At 42.7% G+C, this 24,894-nt stretch overlaps 1 protein-coding gene across 2 annotated transcripts in view; it reads left to right on the forward strand.

Moving 5' to 3' along the window:
- The first annotated feature begins 8,367 nt into the window (after positions 1–8,367).
- Positions 8,368–24,894, forward strand: part of KIZ (kizuna centrosomal protein) — a 142,895-nt gene continuing 126,368 nt past the window's right edge. For both annotated transcript variants that reach the window (XM_054984293.1, XM_054984294.1), the window contains exons 1-3: positions 8,368–8,455; positions 19,373–19,535; positions 20,741–20,803. In XM_054984293.1, coding sequence (XP_054840268.1) covers positions 20,754–20,803 — 50 coding nt within the window. In that variant the 5' untranslated portion in view covers positions 8,368–8,455; positions 19,373–19,535; positions 20,741–20,753. The remainder of the gene's footprint in view (positions 8,456–19,372; positions 19,536–20,740; positions 20,804–24,894) is intronic.

The raw sequence follows: 24,894 nt of genomic DNA on the forward strand, positions 1-24,894 counted from the left end.
ATGGCCTCAGGCGCCAGTAACCCTGGCACCGGGGCTGCCCCTCAGAACGCCTTTCTCTCAAAAGGTTTCTTCCCCCCAGGATATTCTATCCCACTTAAAATATTTTCTTCTCCTCAGGATGTTTGCTATTCCACCGTTAAGCCTCCACCTGTTACGACCCTCTTTATTTTCCCATTAGATTGTGCCTTTAACCCTTCTCTTACACCCTCTGGGTAGATTGCTGCCACCAGGAATTATATTCCAAAATAAGTAATTTAAATTTCCCTTTTAATAACATGCCCAAGCATCAGGCTCCTTTGTGAGACTATGTGGCTCTGAGGACAGGAATGAGACATAGGAATGACAGATACTCTGGGGGGGAAAACAAAATAAACTTTTATTTTTACAAGAAGCATATCTGTTTCATACTGTTAATTAAGCTTGATGGTTTCAAAGATAGTTGTCAGTTCTTAAAGTTTCTTTTCATAGGCACTGTTACGACCCCTTTCTTTCTCTTGCGTAGATTTGGTTTTTAAGCTTTTTATTCTTGCCCCATCTTGGTACATTGCTGCCACCAGGAATTAAATTCCAGAATAACTTAAATGTCTTCTTTTAGTAATGTGCCCAAGGGTCAGGCTTTTTTGTGGTACTATGTGGCCCTGAGGAAAGGAGTGGGATGTAGGAATGACAGATACTGTGGGATATTAAAAAAAACAAAGTAAACTTTTATTTTTAAAAGAAGCATATTGGTTTCATATTATTTCTAAAACTTGATGGTTTCAAAAGAGTAGTTCTCAATTCTTAAAGTTACCTTACTTAAACCCAGTCACATAGATCTCATCTCAGGCTTCACACACAGTTTGCCTGCTTTTGATATTAATTTCTCCCTCAATTACAAGTAAGACCTTTTCTCAGGCGCACACACACAGTTTGCCTGCTTTCTCCTGAATGAACATTCTTTTGCAAACACACAGTTCAGGCTTCCACACAGGTTATATTTCTCTCAGGCAACATACACAAGCTCAGGCTTCACACACAGTTTGCCTGCTTTTGATATTAATTTCTCCCTCAATTACAAGTAAGACCTTTTCTCAGGCGCACACACACAGTTTGCCTGCTTTCTCCTGAATGAACATTCTTTTGCAAACACACAGTTCAGGCTTCCACACAGGTTATATTTCTCTCAGGCAACATACACAAGCTCAGGCTTCACACACAGTTTGCCTGCTTTTGATATTAATTTCTCCCTCAATTACAAGTAAGACCTTTTCTCAGGCGCACACACACAGTTTGCCTGCTTTCTCCTGAATGAACATTCTTTTGCAAACACACAGTTCAGGCTTCCACACAGGTTATATTTCTCTCAGGCAACATACACAAGCTCAGGCTTCACACACAGTTTGCCTGCTTTTGATATTAATTTCTCCCTCAGTTACAAGTAAGACCTTTTCTCAGGCGCACACACAGTTTGCCTGCTTTTCCCTGAATGAACGTTCTTTTGCAAACACACCGTTCAGGCTTCCACACAGGTTATATTTCTCTCAGACAACATACACAAGCTCAGGCTGCACACAGCTTGCCTGCTTTCTCCTGACTAAATATTTCTCTCAGAAGTTCTGCTTAAACATAGGCCATTTCCACACACGTTAAATAATGCACTTTCAATGCACTTTCGCAATCCTTTTGAAGTGGATTTTTTGTTCCACACATGGAAAATCAGTTTCAAATGTTCACTAAGGGTATTGAAAGTGGATTATCCAACGTGTGTGGAAGCAGCCATACTAAGGCTGCACCCAGCTGGCCTCTCTTGCCCTGACTGAATCTTTTCTCTCCACTCAGTAACTGAAAACTGCCTTCACTCCGCCCACTCTCAGTCTTGAGCCAATCATCTCACTCACTCATCCCTCTCTTTCACCCCCACTCTTCATCTATACCACACCAAGCATTTAAAAGCACATACACACATTTACTTAAAATCATTACAGTCACACAGATCTTTATAAACTTTCTCTCTCAGGCACATACAGTTTGCCTACTTCAGATAGAATGAATGTTCTCTCACAGACACACACAGTTCAGGCTTCCACACAAGTTGCCTAACTGAACTAGAATGCAAATCCCAGCTTCCACATAGGTTGCCTGCTTTGCCCAGACTGCCTGTTCTCTCTCTGCTCAGTAACTAAAAACTGCAGTTCACTCTGCCCACACTCTCAGAGCCAAGCTACAAGTGACGCCTGACACAGGTTGGACACTTGTCAGCTTCCCTCAAGTTTTGATGGGAAATGTAGGCATCCTGGTCTTGCAGCTGTAATGGAGAGCCAAGCTGTAAAACCGGGACGCCTACATTTCCCATCAAAAATTGAGGTAAACTGACAAGTGTCCAACCTGTGTAAGGCGTCACTTGTAGCTTGGCTCTCAGTCATTCCCACTCTTCATCCGGTCCACACCAAGCATTTAAAGACACACACACACTTAAAATCATTACACAAGGGTTCTTTTGATATCTACTAGTCATGCTCAGAACTCTCCTGGGAACATGGATAAAGACTGCTGAGTTAGTGGTGACCCAAAAAACTTCCTTCTACATGGTAGCTCAAAAACAAACCAACCTACGATGAAACCATGAGAGATGAAATTCCTTTGTAGGAAATGCTTGTATCTACACCTAACCTGGCTGCCACCAATGAGAGAAGGCTTTGGGGCCCAGGGTAGGGTTTGGATTGGCATTGCGACATCAAGCATAGAGCTGAAATAACTACTGGAGCAACCACATGGCCCTTGGTCTTCAATTTGACTGAGCAGGGGGAAAGGGGGGGTACAAGATGGCAGGTGGGGCCAGTCATGATTACTGAGCAGTGTATGCTCCTATCTTGGTAGTACAAGGGCACTGCAATGCACAACAAACACTTGCACATATGCTTGTGAAATTGCAAAAGTGCCATCGCAACATTCTTTTTTTGCTTTCCTTGAAACTCAGTCTCCTCCAGGCAGGATCCTCTACTTCACCAATTTAGTCATAATTGTTCTAGTTCTAAGCCATATTATCTTTACCTGCTGCATGGAGAGTTTCTTAACTCTGGACTTCCAGTTCTGCAAAGAAAGAGGTGATACTTACAACATAGTTTCAAGTAACAATTCATATTTATGCACGGGAGAGCTGTATGTGCAAAATGTTGCTCATCTTATTAAAACTCCATTTGTTTCACTTATAACCCCTCAGCCACCTCAAAATTTAAGTTGAAATTTTTGCCTTGGATGAAATTGGGTGCAACTCGGCAACCAATAGATCTCAGTGAGAACAAAATGAGAGCTCGCCACAAAGTGCAAGAATAAGGCATATCAAGGTGGTATGATGTCTGGACTGTTGCTCAGGGTTCAAGTCCATTTCTGTTAGCCTGGCCTACCCCAGAGGGATGTTTGGAGGACAAAATGGAATAATCTATGCCATCCTGAGCTCCTTGGAAGAAGGAAAGGAGCCACTGGTGATAAAGGTGCCTTTCTTTCTATTTGGCAAAAGATTGCTCTGGCAAAATGGAATCATTCAGTTCTCCATATTTACTGAAGAAGAGACTTTGAAAACTGGGTAATAAGAAGAGCTGTTTTTCAGATTAACTGGAGGCCATTATTACTATTCTACTTGCATGTATGTTCTCATCATCATTTCCTAAGGAGCATGTGCAAACTTATTCTGAATGGGTATCGTGTCACTGGGTGATTCTTCTGGCTCTCAGCTCCTAAGATTCTTACAAAACATCTGAAGATTAAAAATAATTTGCCTTGTTCTTCAAGTTTCAACACTTGCTGCTTTTACCATAAGCTTCTTCTGAACTGAGAAGCGCGAGCTCAGCTGATATTGTAGTATGCAAAATATACTTTTTCCAGTAAAGCAATATATTTGCTGTTTGTACATCAGAGGAAAGCAATTATTGGTTTCAAGGAACTGTAACCTTAAATGAAAGTACTTTGCTGCATTTAAATTTATTAAAATTTAAAATTAAATTCAATGTGTTAATTAGAATATTTTCTATGCACTAACACTAAGAAATGGATCCCCGCAACTGCTCTGCAGAGATAATGGTCACTTGCTCTTTGATTATAAATGTATTTACAGTACTCTTCGTTTAGGACTTGATTCATTAACAAAAGTCCTATATGGGCATTATGTAAATGTGCTATATGTCTTTTACACAGCTACTAGGGCAAGCATAGTCAGTTTTTTAAAAGAGGGATTATTATTTTTCACTTGTGCTCTAGTTAGTGGGGAAGTTTTCATGGAATTCCTAGATGCGCACAGAAATCAAATGAAGAAACTAAAAATATTGTTTTAAAGATTTTTAAAATATCTACATTTTAAAAAAATGTAGCTCATCGTTGAGAGCACATCCATCAATTTGCAATTAGAATGCCTCAAGGGACTGTGTTTAAGACTGTGGAAGAATTCTGACCAGTACTTCAGAGAAAGCAAGCTTCCATGGCAGAGGAGAGATTTGAACCTGGGTCTTCCAGATCCTAGTCAGATGCTCTAACCACTACATCATGCTGGCTCATGCTAGATTCAAGTATCTTCATTATAGGCCATCTCACTTTTGAGAATCAAAAGTCAATCGTGCTACAAGTTGTGCAAGAAATGCTGTTGCATGTTAATATAATAGCAATCACAAAGGAATAGCATTGTACAAAACCCAAAATGCAAATACTGAAACACACCACTATAAAGTATATATCTAAACCATATATATTTAATTTAATTATTGCACTTATATTCTGCTTTCCCTGCAAGCAGGCTCAGAGTGGATCACATCAGAGTATAAAAACAGGTAGCAAAATCGATAAAACAATTCCATTTTATAAAACTCAGTGACATTAATATTGCACAGTCCCTCAACAACTCTTGTATTATACACATTCAAATAAAATAGTTTCACATAAGTGTTGGAATATGCATTATAGTATAATAAATGTTGGGGGATAGTGGTTCGGCATGGTAGAGCCCCGATCTTGTCAGATCTTGGAAGCTATGCAGGGTCTGTACTTGGGTGGGAGTCCACCAAGGCGGGCTGGGGTGGCTCTGCAGAAGAAGGTAATGGCAAACCACCCCTGCTCCTTACTTGCCTTGAAAACCCCTTGATCAGGTTGCCGTTAGTTGGCTGCAACTTGATGGCACACATACACAGACACGGTGTTTTGTTCTTGTATTCACAGGAAGCCAGCAGTCTTCCTGTTTTAAGAACTCTCTTCTTCAGACGATTTTAAAAATAGAATCAGGAGAATGTATACATCTCTACATGTTAACAACAACACATTTCCTTTCTCATGTCCCACATACAAATCAGAAACATCCTAAAACGTCTCAAATCAAGGAAGCCTCCAAGCTGGTCAGATGCAATAAAAGTTTAAAAGTAAACACTATCTCACCAAAATGCACACACAGCTGGTTCCTGAATGAATCGGGTTCTGGTTTTTGTCCACTTGAGAGTTCTAATTGAAAAAACCCACACAAATAACCCATATTATTCTTGTAAACTGAAGGGAAACTCCTTTCTGAAATGACTTAACTTCTTCAATAGGATTTGGAAGCTCTAGGGAAAAAGAAAAATGGATTAATACGTCATTAAAACTTAACACTTGGTATATATACCTATATCCTTCCAGAAATTCCAATTTCAAAACCACCAACCTTCATTAGCATTTGCAGTCTTTCTAAATGCATAGTTAAACATATCCAAGGATGTAATTATTTACATTATATTCATTATATTGGGTTTTAAAAGAATCTTAAGGATTATTTAAGGTATAATTAACTATTAAGCTGATTATGTGACAGGAAATAGGGAATCATTTTAAATGTGGGAATGCTCGATTTGTCTCCTCTCAACAAAAATCTAGATTAGACCACTCCAATCTGCTGAACAATGAGCTGTCCTTGAAGACTGTTTGGAAACTATCGCTGGAACTGCATTCGGCAGCAAGGATGCTGACTGGAGTAGGCTGTAGGGACCAGATCATCCCAGTCTCATTCCACCCAGTCTCATTCCACCTGTACCGGCTTTCAGGCCCAATTCAAAGTGCAGTATTGACTTTTAAACCCCTGTACAGCTTGGGACCAGCATACTTTAAGGAGCGCCTGCTTCCATATGAACTTACTTATCCACTGTGGTTATCTTTCAGGGACCTTCTTTGGATGCCCTTACCATCCAAAGCTAGATGGGAGGTAGCAAAATTATGGAAACTCTGATAAATAAATTGTATGTTGGCCCCAGAAACCTAATTAAAGGATTCTATGTTTGGGCCATTAGCAGAGTCTATTGTTTAGCAGAGGAAGCAGGATTATAGGTGGTTGAGAGCTGGTTCTGCTGGCTGGTGTATGTGCAGGAGAGAAAATAACAAATCATACACTTGCTTTTACTTAGAAAGGAAATAAGAATTCTTTATTGTAGGAACTCCATACTCTGATAGGAAAGAAGGAGAGACAGATCCTAACTCCTATCTAGTCTAAGGATAGGCATGGATGCTACGACAAGTCTTGCATCCATGCTTCCAAGATGGAGGGAGGAGAAGAGAGAGATGTTGCCTGGAACAAAGCCAGGAAGAGAAAAAGTGAGAGGGAGGAAGTCAGGAGGAGAAAATCCTGAGAATAGCAATCTATATATCAAGGTACAGTAAATAGTAAATGGAGTGCCCTGACCTCTCTATCTTTTTAACTCTTGGTTTGTCCCCCTCTGAAACCTGAGGAAAGGGACAGTGCTGAATCCTCCTCTTACAAAACACTCCCGCTTCCAGCCACCTGGGAGATCCAATCTGTCCCTTGTCTTCTGCTAGCAGGTGAAGACTTGTCTGTTTTGTCTGATGTTCTCTCACTGATCGTCCTTTCTCTGTATGTATTTTAACTGTGAATGTGTTTTGTTTAATTGTTGTTTTTATAGTATGTATTTCAAAGATTGTTTTAATGTTTTTGATTGTTCGCTGTCTTGGGGACCCTAAACTAGGTAGAAAGGTGGTGTAGAAATGTGTTATGTAAACAAACAAAACCAGGTGTTTTTAACATCCATGGGACCACCACTGGCTAATTTTCAACTGACCATTTTTCAAATTGTGCTTTTAAACAAGTTATTTACATAATTAAATGTCCATACAGGCTATTTATACATGGGGGGAAACGACTTGTACTTAGCTTGCACCCAGAAAAAATTCAGTACCTTTCACTTTCTGGAGAATGGCACCCTCTTCAAAACATTCCACAGTCAAGCCGATTGAAGACACTCCTGCGGCAGAGAGAGAGAAACTAAAGCAATTTGCTGATGACATATGGGTGGTGATGATGATGGTGGAGGCAGAAGTGTACTGTTGTGAGTGGGGATTCTGGGACAGACAAGTGACACTAGGGTTGCCAGCCTCCAGGTAGTGGCTGGAGATCTCCCGGAATTACAGCTGGTCTCCAGGCCACAGAGATCAGTTCACCTGGAGAAAATGGCTACTTTGGGGAGGTGGACTCTATGGAATTATGCCGTGCCAAGGTCCTTTCCCTGCCCAAATCCCACTTTCTCCAGGTTCCTCCAGGTTTCACCCCCCAGATCTCCAGGAATTTCCCAGCTTGGAGCTGGCAACCCTAAGTGACACTGTCTCTTCAAAAGAAATCAGTCATTCAGCATGACCAGTTAAAGAAAAGCTCTTGATGATTCGGCACGTCAGAATTTTATAAAAATGGCCAGGCTCACCTTTCTCTGGGACACTCAACGGATCTAGATTTTTAGAAGGATATCTCTGTTCCCAAACAGATTTGGGGGTGGGGTGGGGAGCCTGGGGAGGGACCTCAGTGGTGTGTAATGTCATGAGTGCCCCCTCCAAAGCCGCCATTTTTCCCAGGAGAGCTTTTCTCTGCAGTTGGGAGATCAGATATAATTCCGGGAGATCTCCAGGCCCAACCTGGAGGTTGGCAATTCAAAATCCAACTGCATGATTAGAAGATGACCAAGTTCAGCCACCAACACGCATGCTCAAAGCCAACTGAGCATGTCTAAGGCGCATGCTGAAGGCGCAGTTCTATAGTATGCTTAGGAAGGAATAAATTCCAGCGAGGTCAACCGCCGGGCTCAGTTCAAAGCTAGCGCCGCTGCCACTCAAGGAACCGGGAATGAGAGTGCATGCGCACTAACACTCACTCTCTCCCAGGCGCCGTCTCCCGCACGGGGGCGGGCTCCGCGAGGGCCTGAGGCTCCTCCTCCGAGCGGCGATAGGCTGGCGGGGAAGAGAGGCGGGCAGGCCGCGGTGCACGTCGGGAGCTAGCCTGGTAGCTTGGAGACGCCTGGAAAATAAACAAGGGTGGGTGGCCGGGCCTGGTTGCTGCGCTTGGCCGGCGGCTCGGGGGGGGGGGGGACATGTGCGGGTCCCCGAGCCCTTTTGCCGCGGGTGGAGGGGACGGCGGCGACTCCGGGTACGACGAGCAGCTCCGTCGAATTCAGGTGCAGCTGCGGGACAGGTGAGGCGGCCTCGCAACCCAGTCACCCCCCTCCCCCGGGAAATGGTAGCTCCGCCTGAGCCGTCTACCTCCCTCTCCCCGATTCAAGTTGGTATAGTCCAGAGCTGCTCCCCGGGGAGGCGGGGCCTACCTCTCCCGTTGCTGGGCAACGGGGCAGGTGAGGGCCAGTGGAGGTGTGCACCTTGCACGGGAAAGGACGGAGATGCTGAGCCTGCGGTTAACTATTATAGCATATTATATTATTATGCTTCGCTAATGTGTTAGGGACCATAGACTTCACCACTGTATAGCCTTATGTACTATCTGTTGTTTTAAATATGTACTTCTGTGAGCTACCTGTGCGTATAATGTCAGTTCTAGAAAAGCTTATACTCTGTTTCAGTATTTCTTCAACTCTATATTGGATTCTTGCCAATGCTACGTCTTTGTAAACTTGCATTTATTTACCCTATGGCATTGTTTACCGAAATGTCCTTGATACTGAGTATACGGATCTCACACTGTGTAACTCGCCTTGAGTTTCTGAGACATAAATGACATAAATAACTAAATATAAATAAATATAAGTCTTTGTGACTTGCACATTTCTTCTGCTTTAGCTGATGCCCTGCTTGTGGAGAAAGGTGGGGGAAAGAATTTGGCAAATCACATTTGGGGAGGAAGTGCTATTTCACCTTTAAGGTGTGTCTGCTGGGGTTTAATGAAGTGGCTTTCCATAACTGTAAATGGTACTTCAGATTGCAAATGCTGGTGGCTGCAAGAATCCTTCTGGCTTAACGCTGGAAGCAAGCTCAAGTACCTAAGACTGATAGTAGAAAAGAGCAAGAACCTAGTAGCATCTATGACTAACAAAAATTGTGGTAGGGTATGAGCTTTTGTGAGTCACAGCTTAATTCTTCAGATGAAGAATTGAGCTGTGACTCATGAAAGTTCATACCCTTATAGGTGCTACTAGGCTCTTACTCTTTTCTGCTGCTACAGCAGACTAACATGGCTACCCATCTTGATCTAATATTGATAATTGGCTACATAAGATACGGACTGTGATGCTAAGGGACAAAAACACAATGCTATACATGGTGGTCTGTAGTGGAAGAGCAAGATTCAGGTCCAGTAGCACCTTGAGGACCCTTAGGGAGCTCTCACTCTCAGATGCTCATGGAAATTTAGTTGGTCTTTAAGGTGCTACTGGACCCAAATGCTATATGCTGAGAAACAAGAGAAGTTCAGTGTACAGACTCTGTTATAGTCAACAGTAGACTCCCTTGTTGGTTGGAATTGAAACTTTCCAGCTGAGTCAGAAGAGAGTGAAATTTTAAAATCAGTTCAGAACTACATGTGGAAATATGGTTTAAGAACTTGGCTTAAGAAGTAAGCGTAAGAATGAGGCTGGAAGAATTAATGGGTTGGGATGTAGTTAGAATTTTGATATGGAAGTAATTTAATTTTGATATGGAAGTAAAATATGTTTGTAAATATTTGTCTTGACTTTATTAAAATAAATATGTATAAAAAGAAAAAAAAGTGATTCGTGGCTACAGTTTGTAGTGGTGGCCATTGGATCAGGAATAGTCCACGCAAGCAGGAAAAGGAGGTGACAGAATGGGCTGGACCTCTTCAGAATGCACTTGGTGTGTATGATGGGGGAATGCTATTTTTAATGTCTTCCCTACATGTAAAAAAAAAAAGTGCAAGTAGAAAGCTGGCATTCAGGGGCATACTCTGCTAGAATTTATTTGTTTACTTTATTTATACCTAAACTTTCTCCCCAATGAGGACCCAAAATGGCTCACAATATTTTCCCTTCTCCACTTTAACCTTGCAACAACTTTCTCTGTGTGTGATCTGGTCCCAGATCACTCAGTGAGCTTTTGTGGCAGAGTGGGGATTCAAACCTGGGATCCTAGTCTGATACCCTAACCACTACATTGCACTGGTTGTCTGATGTGTCTTTATGCTGTGTGCATTTGAACACAAAGGAGCATTCATAAATAGTATCCTCATTTAGGATGAAATGCTACAGTCCACTCTGCCATGTTGGTGGTATTCCACTGCCTTGTGCTGCTGTAGTCTAGAGTCTACAGAATAAAGTGAAGTGATAGAATTCTGAACTGTGCCACTTTAGAATGCAAGGATGAATTTTTCACCATCTAAAATAAAAAAAACCTTTGCCTATAGTAAAGGAGTACGTAGGAAAGAGATTTTCTCTGATGTGCTAGTTTTACTGTATATCGGGGTTGTTTTTTCACATGGTGAAGCATTCGAAAATTAAATTGCCCTACTTGCAATATGAAATGGTTCAGAATTTTACCTCTTTTTTGCCACCTTACTTTTTCTGCAGTAGATAGAGTTGCTTTTAGATGCTTATACATGGATCTAAAGTTCTCGGGAGAGCAGGCTAGATCTCTCTGTCAGCCTTAGCTGAGTGGGATAGGTAAATGGAATTTCCATATACAGAAGCAATTTGCCTCTGAATACTAGATTCTGAGAAAAACAGTGGGTGAACCATTATATGTATTTCATTGGCGGCTCGCTTTTGGAAATGGAATGTTGTACTAAATGAACCTTGGTTTCATCCTGCAATGCAGTTCTTGAGCTCAGACCTAGACTGTGGACTTTGCTGATTGGGGCACTTGTAATGTGATCTAGTAAAAAGCTAACCTGCCCCTGAAATTGTGATCTGCAGTCCTGAATTTTATGTTATTTTGTGCATAAATGTAAAAGCCTGCCCCACTCCCATCTTATATATTATTCTAGAATTTACTGACCTAGGGAGGTGTTACCACTGTGGCATTAGTTTGTACAGGGTCTGTCTATATAACAAATAAAGGATAGGACAGGCTTTGCTTCAACATATTTGATCTATCTGAAGCATGATCTTTATCTTTGCATAATGTTAGTATGCATGATTTAAAATGTAATACCACCACTTCTACATCATAATTTTGATAAGTATGTTTGGTTTCCATTTTAAAGGTTGAGTTGGCTGTGAACAAACATGTGAACGTGTGCAGTTAGAGAGTATGAAAGTTTTTCACAGAATCACAGAGTTGGAAGGGTCCATACAGACCATCTAGTCCAACCCCCTGCCCAATTCAGGATGAGCCTAAAGCATCCCTGGCAAATATTCATCCAGCCTCTTCTTGAAAACTGCCAGTGAAGGGGAGCTCACCACCTCCCTAGGCAGCTGATTCCACCTTTGAACTACTATGACTGTGAAAGGTTTTCCCTAATATCCAGCCGGTACCTTTCTGCCTGTAATTTAAGCCCATTGCTTAAATTTAAGCCCATTGTTATCCTCTGCTGCCAACTGGAACAGCTCCTTGCCCTCCTCCAAATGACAGCCTTTCAGATATTTAAAGAGAGCAATCATGTCCCCCCTCCATCTCCTTTTCTCCAAACTAAACATTCCCAAGGCCCTCAGCCTTTCCTCGTAGGGCTCAGTCTCCAGACCCCTGATCATTCTCGTCGCTCTCTTCTGCACCCTCTCAATTTTGTCCACATCCTTTTTTGAAGTGAGGCCTCCAGAACTGCACACAGTACTCCAGGTGCAGCCTGACCAAGGCAGTATAGAGAGGGACTATGACCTCCTATGACCTCTGCAATCAGCTCCAACTCAGGCAAAAATGACAAACAGAAACACTTACTCCAACTGGCACCACTTTACAGCAGGCTCTACACACACACACAGCCCCAAACACTGTCCTCCCACACAGTAACCTCCAAATGCTGTCCTTCCACACAGTGTCTCCAGGAGGACATTAATGGGGTTTGAATTGCTTGATACAACCTTGACTTTGGGGGCCAAGGCCCCATCAAGCCATTCTGATACATTCCATGGACGTGTTTTCACGTTTAGCTGGATTTGACTCCATGTGACCAGAATTTGGACATTTTCATCTATGAGCTTTTCAGTATATAAAAGTGCATGAAAAATTGTTCTGAAACTTTTTCCATGTGATGCCTTCTAGGTAGAGGATATTTTTAAAAATCAGTTGGAAAAGAAGCATAGAGGAGAATGTCAAAACAGATTCATTTCATTTTGCCATTCCAGGAAATATGAATACAGTAAACCACCTATCAGTTGAGACCTAATTCATTCTTAGTAGGGTTAAATAGGCACTATCAATGTGGAGATAAAGGAGGTAGAATGCTCTTGAGGAAAATTAAAACAGTGTAAAAATATGATTTCTTTCCTGTTACTGGAATAGGGGCATTTCTTTCTTGAGCTTGCTGTGTGTTCCTCTGTTGATTGGATAGGCTGATCTGGTTGTCCCTGTATGCTGGTGGGTGCTATGTCTGTGTTGCATAGGCATAATGTAGTCACAGTCGCATGCATGCTTAGCCGTAAAGTCAGCTGAGTAATTGCAAAAGCTGATGTAGCAACATTGACATACTCTCTGACAGTATCCCTGGCAACTCTGTCCCATAACACTGATGTTGTTCATAGACAGTACTCATGTACAGGAGGACCAAACAATACATGATGGTTGCTGACAAACCCTGTGATGTCACTTCAGCCGAGTACATTCACACTTGCCATGTACAATGCTCAACTAGGCAGCCAGAAAGAGACCACAGTGATCTCCTCCAGTGTTGGCTGCCATGGTACAGAGAACTCGGATGCTTCCTTGGAGAAAGGTCAGAGTCCCACTATGGAAAGAGTGCCTCCATGCAGACACAGCACACAGATGCTAGCATTGCTGCTTCTATAAGAGGAGGCAGAGAGGTCATCTGCACAAGGAAAAACAGAACTTCTAACAGAAAACTCAATAGGCAGTACTTTGACCCATCTTTTGTGGGAAATTGCAGTGCAATGGAAAATGAGTGAGATGGGTTCAAATTCCACCATGGGAAAATAAGACAATGTGGGCTCCAGAAGGCAAAGCCCTCATGTGCTTTTTGGTCCCTGGTCATGGCGGCAAGAATTAGATAAAGGAACTGGAATAATGTTCAGCTGCCCCAGATTAGCAGCAGTCTTTGAACACCCCCCACCCCAGTTTTAAGAATGACAAGAAAGGTTCATGGTGGAATCCTGGTAATCTTCCACTGGCCACATGGTGTACATCTTTCCCTTCTACTAGTTACTAGTTCCAAAGTGGCCCTCTCTGAAGCTGTAGTTTTAAAGGGGAAAAAATTAAGCATCTTGGGTTCAACTCCTGGCTGCAGTCTCCCGGGGAGGGCAGGGGTAAAATGATCCCCACTTACCCATTTATCTGGTGAGAGTGCACTGTGATACCCAATCCGTGTGGCTGGCAGATTGGCCAACTTGATTGACTGTTCATGCCAAAGAACGCCTTTTGTTTTGCCCAGCGCCCCCATATCTTCTGGTTATTGTCCTGGGGCCCCTTAATGTCAGACTCGTGGCTAGATAACGTTCTTACTCCAGACTCCCTTCTGCAATGAGACAACAGTCCATTGTTTCCAAAAGGTTTTTACTGAAGAATTAGTTCATTATAGTCCACTAGCCTGAACACAAGGTCCAGGATGGTACATGTGCATTGTTACCAATGAAAGGCAAAGCATGAGGAACAGAGTAACAGATTACAGCAGGCCCAACCTCCCCCCACAGTTCTCAAAATATCCCCTTTGAAGCCAGAAGCGCGGAAACTTCCCAAGGCCGGTTCTTGGTGGAACGATGGTAGCCAAAACAATCCTTTTCTGTGAGATAGCTGCCTGGGAACCTTGGCACCTGGAAGAGAACACTTAACACTGAAAGGATTAAAGATGGAGTCGGTTAAGCAAGGGCACAGAGAAGGAAGTCTAGTCCTGACACTTGCTACCCATCATGACTCCCCCCCTCCACTTTGGGAGATGGAAACAAGAAAACAGCTCCATTGGCAAAGCTGAGTTTAGGATGTAAACCCTCAGGTCTATCAAAGTGGACAACCTGCGACCTGCCTTTTTCTAATGTGCACCATTCCAGAGAGAGAGTGAGTCTGTGCTGAGGTATCTAACAGTGGTTGGTGATGTTTCCTTGTCCACTAGCCATCATGGGAACAGAGTCATGGCTGAAGCAGTCACAGTTTTTGCTGAACAGAGTTGGTTGTTAATGTGAATTCTATCATCATAGCAGGAGAACAAGTCTCTTAACCGTTTTCTTGCAGTCTCCCCACCCCCATATTCCTGAAAGCTGTAGGACTGCCAGGGACAGCTGTCCCTGTTATCATTCTATCAGTGCTATGTTATGCTGGGTAATGGTGCCCCATTACATTACTGTCAAGGGCTCTGGAAAGTCCTAGAAGGCTTGCAACAGCAATACTAGTGGCAGGCTCCCAGGGAATAGGATGCCTGGCTTCCTACTGATGACTCGTGGCCTGCATGCCTCTGACCGTTGAATAGTTGCCTGTGGAGGTGGAGTGTTGACTAATAGGAAGCAGCTTTAATAGATACTGCTTGGGACCAGCTGCTCATCAAGAATTGTTGAATAAGTGAGAGAAGATGGTATCATTTCAGTGTTTCCAAAGCAATATTCATTCACCTAGGTGAGGAAGTAGCAGAACGAGGATTTGAACCTGGGTCTGCCAGGTTCTAACCACTACACCAGACTGGTTGTTTATTTCCAGCTCCCTCACTGAAGTTCCTATAATCAAAACCCCCACTTGCATGACATCTTGCTCTCTAGACACAAGGTCATGCAGATTAAGCCAAAGGCCTTCCTAGGACAGCCTCCAGTTTGCAAGATCTGAGCAAGGCTGTTAATGGTAGGATGTTTTGGAGGTCGTTGATTCATACAGTCACTGTAAGTCAGAAGCAGCTTGATGGCACATACACACACACACACACACATCATATGATACCGGTAGTTCCTTTGTAGCTCTTAGATTTACAGTTATTGCAGGAGAGCCTACTAGGTATAAAATGCTTTTGAACACTCCTGTCTTGGTACAGAATTCCTTTAAACCTATATAGGCAATGGATAGCTTCAGGGTTAGTTATAATCCTATCTGTTGTGGCTGTAGGGACTGAAAAGGATAAGGGGGAGGGGGCAGTCATTAAGGACTTTGTAGGATTCCAGTAGAAATATTTAAAATCATGCCACTCTTGGGGTGGGACTGACCCTAGATTTCAGAAAGGGGTTGTTGCTCCCCTACTACACAACTCCACCCAGATTATCGCATTTCAGTACCAGAATCTCATCAGAATAATTTGCTGGTGGCTTCCCAGTATAAGAGTATTGGCAAAGTGGTGTAGCTTTCTTTCGACTACTGTAGCATTGAGTTCCAATGTAGGAAGAGCAAGCCTAACCTTTTCCTGTTAGCACGACTTGTGAAAGAGGGATGACTATTGCACCATAATTTATCCCAGAAATGCAGGGGTCACCTTTAAACATGTTGACAGCATCACCGGCTGTGTGAATGTGTGGAAGAAAATATATCTGTGGTCAGGGTGGATTTGATTTAAATCAAACTGATTTAAATCATGATTTAAATCACTAGTCAGTAAGGCTTGATTTAAATCATAGTTTTCTACATAAAAGACTAATTCTTGCTGGTATAACTTTAATATGCAAGTAGATGAAGATTGTTCACAAACTGTCATCAGAATCGGCCAGTTCTTGATATACTGCTCAAAACAATCCACCACAGAGTTCCATCTAACATCTTGTGGGAGCGTTAGCTTGGTTCCACCCATCCTTTTCAGAGCTGCTGCAGCAAAAGGATTGTTACGGAAGTATTTCGCAATTTCAACAACATTAGTCTTTATTTCTGGAACACTTAAGTCTTTGGCTAAGAGGTGCAGCAAATGAGCACTGCAACCATATGTTACTAGCTTTGTATTCCCTTCCTGCTCTTCTAAATTTCTTCTCATCTTGGATACATTTGCAGCATTGTCTTTAAGGTCTTTTTCTCAACTCTGTTCATGTTATAACATTTTTGCTGTGAAGAAGAGGCATGTGATCTCTGCTGAGCTGACACAAATTCAGTTTTGAGAACTGCAAAACCAAGCATCTGTGATAATATCTTGTAGGCAGAGAAACTGCCCAATAATCTTACAAAAACCTCTGGAAGAGCATGACATTGTGAATGGATTAATGGAATTTATTTACCAAAAAAATTAAACATATACAGCCTTATTCTACATAATTAAAAACTAATCTTTATTTCATGATGGAATAACCTTTGGATGGTAATATATTTTCCTCAAAAAGCATTTTATTTAAAAAAATCCGATTTAAATAAAAAAAATCCGATTTAAATTTTAAAAAATCTGATTTTTTTAAAAAAAATCATTGATTTTTATCCACCCTGTCTGTGGTGCAAAAGATCAAAGAAGCAAGTTGAACCGCTTGCAACAGGGAAATCTTCAGGGAGAGATGGTTTTTACCGGCTGCTACAAAGCAGGGTTCTACAAGGCTGTCAAGACTCTCCTTGTGCCAGCGTCCTTGGATGGAAATAATGGAATGTTTGTTTAAAGGAATTCTGTCCCAAGACAGGAGTTCAGATGTGTTTTATACCTAGCAGATCTGCAGCTGACAACAGCATCTGATTTGACAGGCAATATGTACTTCTGTTATCTGCAGGAAAAGGCCATGGAAGTATCACCAGCGTGTAAGCATCTTATGTTTAGGTTTCTCATATTTGTATTCTGTTCTAGCTATACATAGAAGCTCAAAATTGATTGTGATTAAAAAAACAGCAGCATTGTTTTAACTAACTCAGATTTACCACTGCGCTTAAACTGTGTAAGGAGACGGAACCAGTATTGACTTTCTAATTAGTGTACTGCTGATTTTGATGGTTATTGATTTGTTTGTTTTTGTGTGCTTTGACTTTTAAAGATTTTTATACTAGACTGTCCTGTTCACCCCCTTTGGAGCGTATGCATCATTAAGAAAATGATATATGTGTTTGAAATATGTCATCTGTTTCGTTTATGCTTTATATTTTTAGATGTACATCCCAAAAAACCTTAGGTATACACCAAAAATCCCCACTGTGTCAAGTGGTCCTTTGAAAATGTCAGTGAATTACCTGGATCTAGTCCTGAATGTCCAACATGTGTTTATGGTAATAGCAAAAAACGTTATATTGTCGAAGCCTTTGTTATAGTTATACTGTCGAAGCAAAAAAAGTTATTACAAAGTTATATTGTTATTAAAAAGTTATATTGTCGAAGCAAAAAAGTTATTACAGCCAGTGTAGGGTTGCCAGGTCCCCAGCAGGAGAGGAGAAGGACCTGACACTTGCCTGGAGTGATCTTTGGGCTCCTGTGAAGCAAGGGAGCATGCTCACCACTGGGTGTGATGTTGTCGCGCCTAGCAGGAGTGCATCCACTGTGCACTGGCCCGGGAGGTTTTTTGCCTCCTGGGTCCATTCCCCAGGCCAAGCGAGTAGCCACAGGAGGCAGAGGCTGAGAGTAGGGGATCCCCTGCTCCCACCAGCGAACTGGCAGCCCTAAGCTAGTGATGTCAACTTTAGGAGGCTGGGTGAGAGAGGGGGAAATAGTCATATAATTTGTTCTTGTCCACTTCCTTGAGGCCTCATAATTTGTAGAAAAACTGCATGATTTTGGAAAAGTAGCTAGAAATTTTAGAGCAGAACATTTTGGTGTATTCTGGAATGTACTCCAGCAGCTGCTATGCTTTGTGTATGTGTTATGTGCCGTCTGGTTGCCTCTGACCTATGGCGACCCTATGAATGGAAGACCTCCAAAACGTCATATCATTTACAAAGTTGCTCAGATATTGCAAACTGGAGGATGTGGCTTCTTTTATTGAGTCCAGCCATCTCATTTTAGGTCTTCCTCTTTTCCTACTGCCTTCCACTTTTCCTAGCATTATTGACTTTTCCAGAGAATCTTGTCTTCTCATGATCTGACCAAAGTACGATAGCTTTAGTCTTGTCATTTTAGCTTCTAGGGAGAATTCCGGCTTGATTTGATCTAGTACCCACTTATTTGTCTTTTTGGCTGTCCATGGTATCCACAAAACTCTCCTCCAGCACCACATTTCAAACGAATCCATTTTCTTCCTGTCAGCTTTCTTCAGTGTCCCACTTTCACTTCTGTACATAGTAATGGGGAATACCATAGATGGGATTATCTTGACCTTGGTTCCCAGAGAGACATCTTTATCTTTAAGGATCTTGTCTAGCTCCCTCACAGCTGCTCTTTCAAGTCTCAATCTTCTTCTGATTTCTTCATTGCAGTTTCCCTTTTGGTTGATGATTTGAGCCAAGGAACAGAAAATCTTGAACAGTTTCAATTTCCTCATTGTCAACTTTAAAATTGTGTAATTGGGAGGGGCAAGGCCTTTGTACTACATAGTGTCAGGCACTGGTCCTCCACAAATTCCTTTGTGGAGGAATTCCTGTTGAACTTGGTCTTATTTGCTCAGATCACACTGTATGGCCTTTAATGCTGTGTGCCTACTTCATATTACTTATTATTCTACTTATTATTCTATTCATGGGAAAGAACCCAGTCGCTGCTTAGATTTGGTCTACAAGTCACAAGGCCTCAAGTTGGAGTACTCCACACAATCAAGAAATAAGCTAATGTCCGAAAGTTAAGAAGTTTCTGGAAGACTGAAGTCAACAAAGACCAGGTTTAGAAAGAAAGCCTATCAAAGAAGAAGAAAAACTTGAGAGATATTCCAGGATCCATTTAGTGCTTAAATGACATTGTACAAATGCATGCTTGTTATTGAGGGTCCAGTTGCTATGATATTTACTGTGTATTGTGATGACACATTATTGTAAGAGCATAATAGGTCAAGGGACTTAAAACCACTGTACGGAGGGCAAGATATTAAATGGCTACTAGGGCAGAAGATTCAGCATCCTCTGATAACGGTTGGATTAAGCCTTTGAATGCTTTGTGAGTGCTGCACTTGCAGTTTGTCCTTGTTTACATACTTGCAGGATCCTCCAAACTTGGGCTATACTTGGTGGCTTTCTCATTTTTGCTCCACAGGCATAATCAGTACGCCCTGTCTGAAACTGCTGCCGGGAGAGGAGTGGGCTTGGAAGGGGACAAGAGGTGGGCAGTGTGTATTTACAGGAACGCTTGCTTTCCAACACATGAACTTGCCATGTCTTCCTAGTGCAGGAGTCAACTTGGTGTCATTTTGAAAGATGTAAGTTCTGCTTCTCAGTATTCCTGACACAAAAAATATAGTAGGGGCTTTCCGTGCTGTCAGAATTAATGTTATAGTTACCACTAGCAACCTGGAGGCTATATTTGTAGATCCTTGATTGCTTGTATCTTGAAAGTCCTAATCCTTGTGACTGATGGAGGTACCTGGAGTGAATGAACTGTTAGTATGACCCATAACCTGTTGTAGCTTTTTAAGATTAAAGTTTATCTTGCTTTTAGAAGCCTCTTCCTCCGATTTGTTCTCAGTCTCTTAGCTATTCCCAAAGCTTGCAGAACAGATCTGTATCTTACATATCAAGCATTAAATATTTGGAATTGGAAGCTGCCAGAATCCTCTTGCACATTAACAAAGTGAGATTGCATCTTGGGAGAGGTTGTGAAACAAGGAATTTCCCCCCTTATTTTAATATGTTTCAGTTGAACTAGAAGTATGCTGCTATGCTGTAATGCTTCGTTTGCTAACTTAAAAGTTAACAGAGAGACACTATGCTTCTTCCATCCTGTTCAGTGCTTGGGAAACCATTTTGCAAGTGATAAGGTGAAAAGCGAGGCTTGAGAGCTGTTAAGTCTATCATAGGTGGCTTATGTGGCCACTGCCCCAAGTGGCGGTGGGGAGGTCAAGGCTTAGTACACTCATCCCATTTCACCTGTTCCTCTCCCCAAGCTCTGCCATTCCCTTATTTAGGCTTCACAGATAAAATGTTAAATGGGCAATGACTGGTCAGTGTGTTTATATGGTTGTTGAAAGTGTTCATAGCAAGTATTCCTAATCATAGCAAATTCACAAAGAGGAATGGATGTATGAATCGCTGGCCTGTTTGTAAAGTTTGCTACAGATCAGAGAGACTGAGCGTGTTGCAAGGTCTAAAAGCACATTGGGGATGCTGAGAAGGAATGGGCAACTTATCCCCTTCTGTGTTTCATGGTCCATGTTTTAATATTTTCATGTGGGTCTCCCCACTGGTGATTCTGAATTCAGCATAATCACCCAGTATCTGCCAATGGGAGGACAGTATATCCAGTGCAGGTTATTGCGGCAGCTAATTCTAACGCTCTTCAACTAGTAATAAATTCTTGGTGTCATGGAGTTCATAGAGGAAAATAAATTTCCACCTCTTCTTTAATCTAGAACAATTTATATAGCACTATTTATACACTAACTTGATTGTTCTGTACTTGTTTCAGTGAAACGAAGAGGATGGAATTGGAGAGAAAAATGCTGGAATATAGTAAACCTGATGTCTACTTGTAAGTCCATTTTAAACAGCATTTGTGTTGTATTATTCTTAATTAATAGTCAATTCTGGTCATAAATGTAACTTGGAAATGATGACCTCTTATAACTTTATATCTGCAGCTCTTTAAAAAAAACATAATTTGTTACAATGCTGACTTGCCACATGTAGCACATATTGTGATATTGTATCCTGATTTTCATATTAAGAATGCTTTGTGGAAAAGTTTGTAACTTGAATGAAAGTTGGAACATAAGAGAGGAGAGGCTCTTGGGAGGAAACACAAGGAAAGGAAATGGATTAACTTTTGATAATGGAATCTAGCCCATAGCCTGAAATTTTATATTGGGGGGAGGTTTTAAAGTGAATTGGGAGAATGAGACTCCTTGAAGAACAGCTAGAACCCCAGTACAGGTAACAGCATATGTGTTGCTGTTGTTATTATTATTATTTTAATGTCATCTTTAGTCCGCCCTTCTCACTGAGACTCAATTTACTTGTATTATACAGTAACATATAATTTGGTTTCAGAACACTTAAAAATAACTAGTGCTTGTTTTACCAGAGTCCTTTGCAGTCGTTGGCCAGAACTCTGGAAGGCAGAAGATGCAAGCTTATGTCTTGCTGACTCTTTGAATATGCCTGCCTGTTTTTCTTTGCATCTCCAGAAGCACCTCATTGCAAAGTTACTTAAAATATGGCACAATGTTGCCGTGCTCAGTTTCTAAGATATTCATGTATCTCCACAGGTAAAAGGGCTGAGGACTTCCCTCTTAACAACAACAACAACTTAGATTTTAGGGAAGGGAACATAGGATCTCCCAGGTGTGCATGTGTGTGTCGTGGTGGCGGGGTGGGGGTGATCTCTCTGTGGCACTGACCCTGGTTGGAAGACTTCTTTTGCTTGCTCACAACTTAGCTGCCTCAGTAAAGCCAGAGGCCCTACAGCTGTTTACTATATTGGAGGTGAGAACTTTAAAGACAGAGTCTCTAAGCCATCCTGTAGCCAATCTACAAATACACAGACAACTGCAGAACTCATTGTTTGTGAGGGTAAGTTGCCAAAATGACCTTAGAAGATGTGGTGTGCCATATAGGTTTCCCATCAACCTGTTAAAAGGATCAACAGCAGATGGCTTTAGTTTGCTTTCTCTTTTCGTGGGAAATCTGGCTCAAGGTTGTAATGGGTGGGGTCAAAGAGCATGTATGGCAAATACCCAGTCCTGGTCCCTCCTTCTCCCCTATTGGATTCCTGACCTGGCCTCTGAGCCTCCTGTGGCTGCACGGTGTTGCTAACTGCTGGCCCCACCCTCTGCTGAGTGAGCCTTGATTGAATTAGGCTCCTCCTCACCAGAGGCACATCACAGCCATCTGGGCTCTGAGAAGGAGCAGGAAAGGGAGATGCTAGAGTGGTGAGTCTTTTTCTGTTGCCTTCCTTAACTGCTGGGAGAATTTGCTGAGGTTACTGTGTGGGAGGACAGTGCTTGGGGCTGTGTGAGTGTGTAGAGCCTGCTGTAAAGTGGTGCCAATTGGAGACTGTTTTGCCTGGGGCTAACTGCTGGCCCCACCCTCTACTGACTGAGCCTTGATTGAATTAGGCTCCTTCTCACCAGAGGCACATCACAGCCATCTGGGCTCTGAGAAGGAGAAGGAAAGGGACCTGCAGCTAGAAGAGTACTCTTGGAATATACTTGGAAGGCAATGATGTCGAGAGAAGGCCCCTTTCCAGTCACCTACATGGGGTGTGCCATGTTTGTTTTCCTCCCGGAAGAGAAGACGGACTTCATCTGTCAGAAGTGTAAGCTGGTCAGGCTTTTGGGGGAGAAGATTCAGAGCCTGGAGGAGAGGGTCACCACCCTTCAGGAAATCAAGGAAGGGGAGGATTTTATTGAAAAGAGCCTGGAGCTTCTGCACAAGCATGAAGAAATAAGTCCAAGAGAAGAAGGAAGATGGTTGTTGTGGGTTTTCTGGGCTGTGACACTGAGAGATCTCTGTCTTTTGGTGCTACACCTCTGAAGATGCCAGCCACAGCTGCTGGCGAAACGTCAGGAACTACAATGCCAAGACCACGGCAGTACAGCCCGGAAAACCCACAACAACCATCGTTCTCCAGCCGTGAAAGCCTTCGACAATACAGAAGAAGGAAGAGTCCATCTCCCTTCTGAGCTTCCTCTCAGTTCTGCTGTACAAACTGGAAGACATGGACTAAGGTAGCGCTCTGGTCCACTGGAGCTCAAGAATTGTTTTAAGGTGCTTGAGATAGTGATGGAGAAGAGAGTGGAAGGAGGGAGTGAAGAGGATATGGGGCCACACGGAAGTGGAAGAAAATGGAAGGTGGTGGTCATTGGGGACTCTTGGCTCAGGAGTGTGGAATGTCATGTGTCCAGGCCAGATCCCCTACTCTGAGAGATGTGTTGCTTGCCGGGAGCCAGAATTCAGGATATTACAGACCGACTTCCGAAACTGATCAGACTGACTGATCAGTACCCATTTGTGCTGCTTCATGTGGGAACTAATGACACGGCCACGAATACCATTGCAAGAATGAAAGAGGACTATGAAGCTCTTGGAAGGCAGTTGAAGACAGTGGGGGCACAGGTGGTATTCTCTTCTTCTTGTCAAAGGAAGAGGAATGCCAAGAGAGCGGATCATACTCAAGGTGAATTGTTGGCTGAGGTGGTGGTGCCGGGAGGAGCGCTTTGGGTTCTGGGCCCATGGGATAAGTTTCCTTAGAGAAGGCCTTCTAGCACATGACGGGCTTCACCTCTCAAGGTCAGGGAGGGAAATGTTTGGAAAGAACCTGGAGAGCTTCATCGGGAGAGCTTTAAACTGATGCCGCAAGGGGAAGGGGACAATGGACAAGGGGAATTCAATGAAGAAGTGATAACAGCAGGGGCCCAAATGAGTAGGACAGATCAAACAAAGGTATAAGGCTACTAGTGCCTATATACCAAAGCTCAAAGTATGGGTAATAAGAAGGAAGAGCTTGAGCTTCTCTTGCAAACAGAGGGCTACGATATAGTAGAAATTACTGAGACTTGGTGGGATGATACCCATGACTGGAATATGGTAGTGGATGGGAACAAGTTGTTCAAGAAAAACCGGAAGGGTAAAAGAGGGGGCGGAGATCGAGAGAAAATAGAGGCTTTGTGTCCGATATTAAATAGAGGAAATTGATGGTGGACGGCTCCTGCTCTGCAATTAACAAATTTACTGGCAATTGTATGGAGGCTTTTGAAGAAGCGTGTGTATAGCGAAACGGGATATTTAGCCGGGCATACCCGTTGCCACTCTCCCGTCGGGAGCGACCCCCCTGGGTGGTCACTCTCTGAACGGGAATGGCTAACAACGTTCGATTGTGGTGTTGCCTGAGACAAAGCAGCAAAACGATATTGAGTAAAGGAATTGGTTGTTCTACAACGGTCTTTTTTGGCTCCTGCCTCGTTTGTTTTTGTCTGTGACCGTTCCCCTCCTGTGGTTTTTGGAATAAGGCTACTAGTGCCTATATACCAAAGCTCAAAGTATGGGTAATAAGAAGGAAGATCTTGAGCTTCTCTTGCAAACAGAGGGCTACGATATAGTAGAAATTACTGAGACTTGGTGGGATGATACCCATGACTGGAATATGGCGGTGGATGGGAACAAGTTGTTCAAGAAAAACCGGAAGGGTAAAAGAGGGGGCGGAGTAGCATTGTAAGTGAGGAGGGGGTTTGATTGTCAGCAAGTTCTGGAGAATGTGGTTGACAGCCCGCTGGAAAGTATATGGGTGGAAATAAGGGGAGGAAGGACAAAGGGTATTGTTGTTGGAGTTTGCTACAGACCACCTGACTAGCGAGAAAAAACCGATATGGATGAACAGAGAAAGGAAATGTTCAGGAAATGGAGAGAAGGACAGACCTCTAAAGATGTATATATGAGGGTTACAAGGTACGGCTCATCAGCCATCAGAGAAGCCAAAGATCAGTATGAGCTGGGTCTGGCCAGGGGGGCTTGCTACAATAAGAAAAACTTCTATAGATATGTGAGAAGCAAACGCAAGGTAAAAGAGGCAATTGGACCGCTGTTGGGAGTAGAAGGAGAAACTCTGATGGAGGACAGAGAAAA

This window comes from Eublepharis macularius, chromosome 7 (genome assembly GCF_028583425.1).
Source record: "Eublepharis macularius isolate TG4126 chromosome 7, MPM_Emac_v1.0, whole genome shotgun sequence".
NCBI classification, from domain to species: Eukaryota; Metazoa; Chordata; class Lepidosauria; order Squamata; family Eublepharidae; genus Eublepharis; species Eublepharis macularius.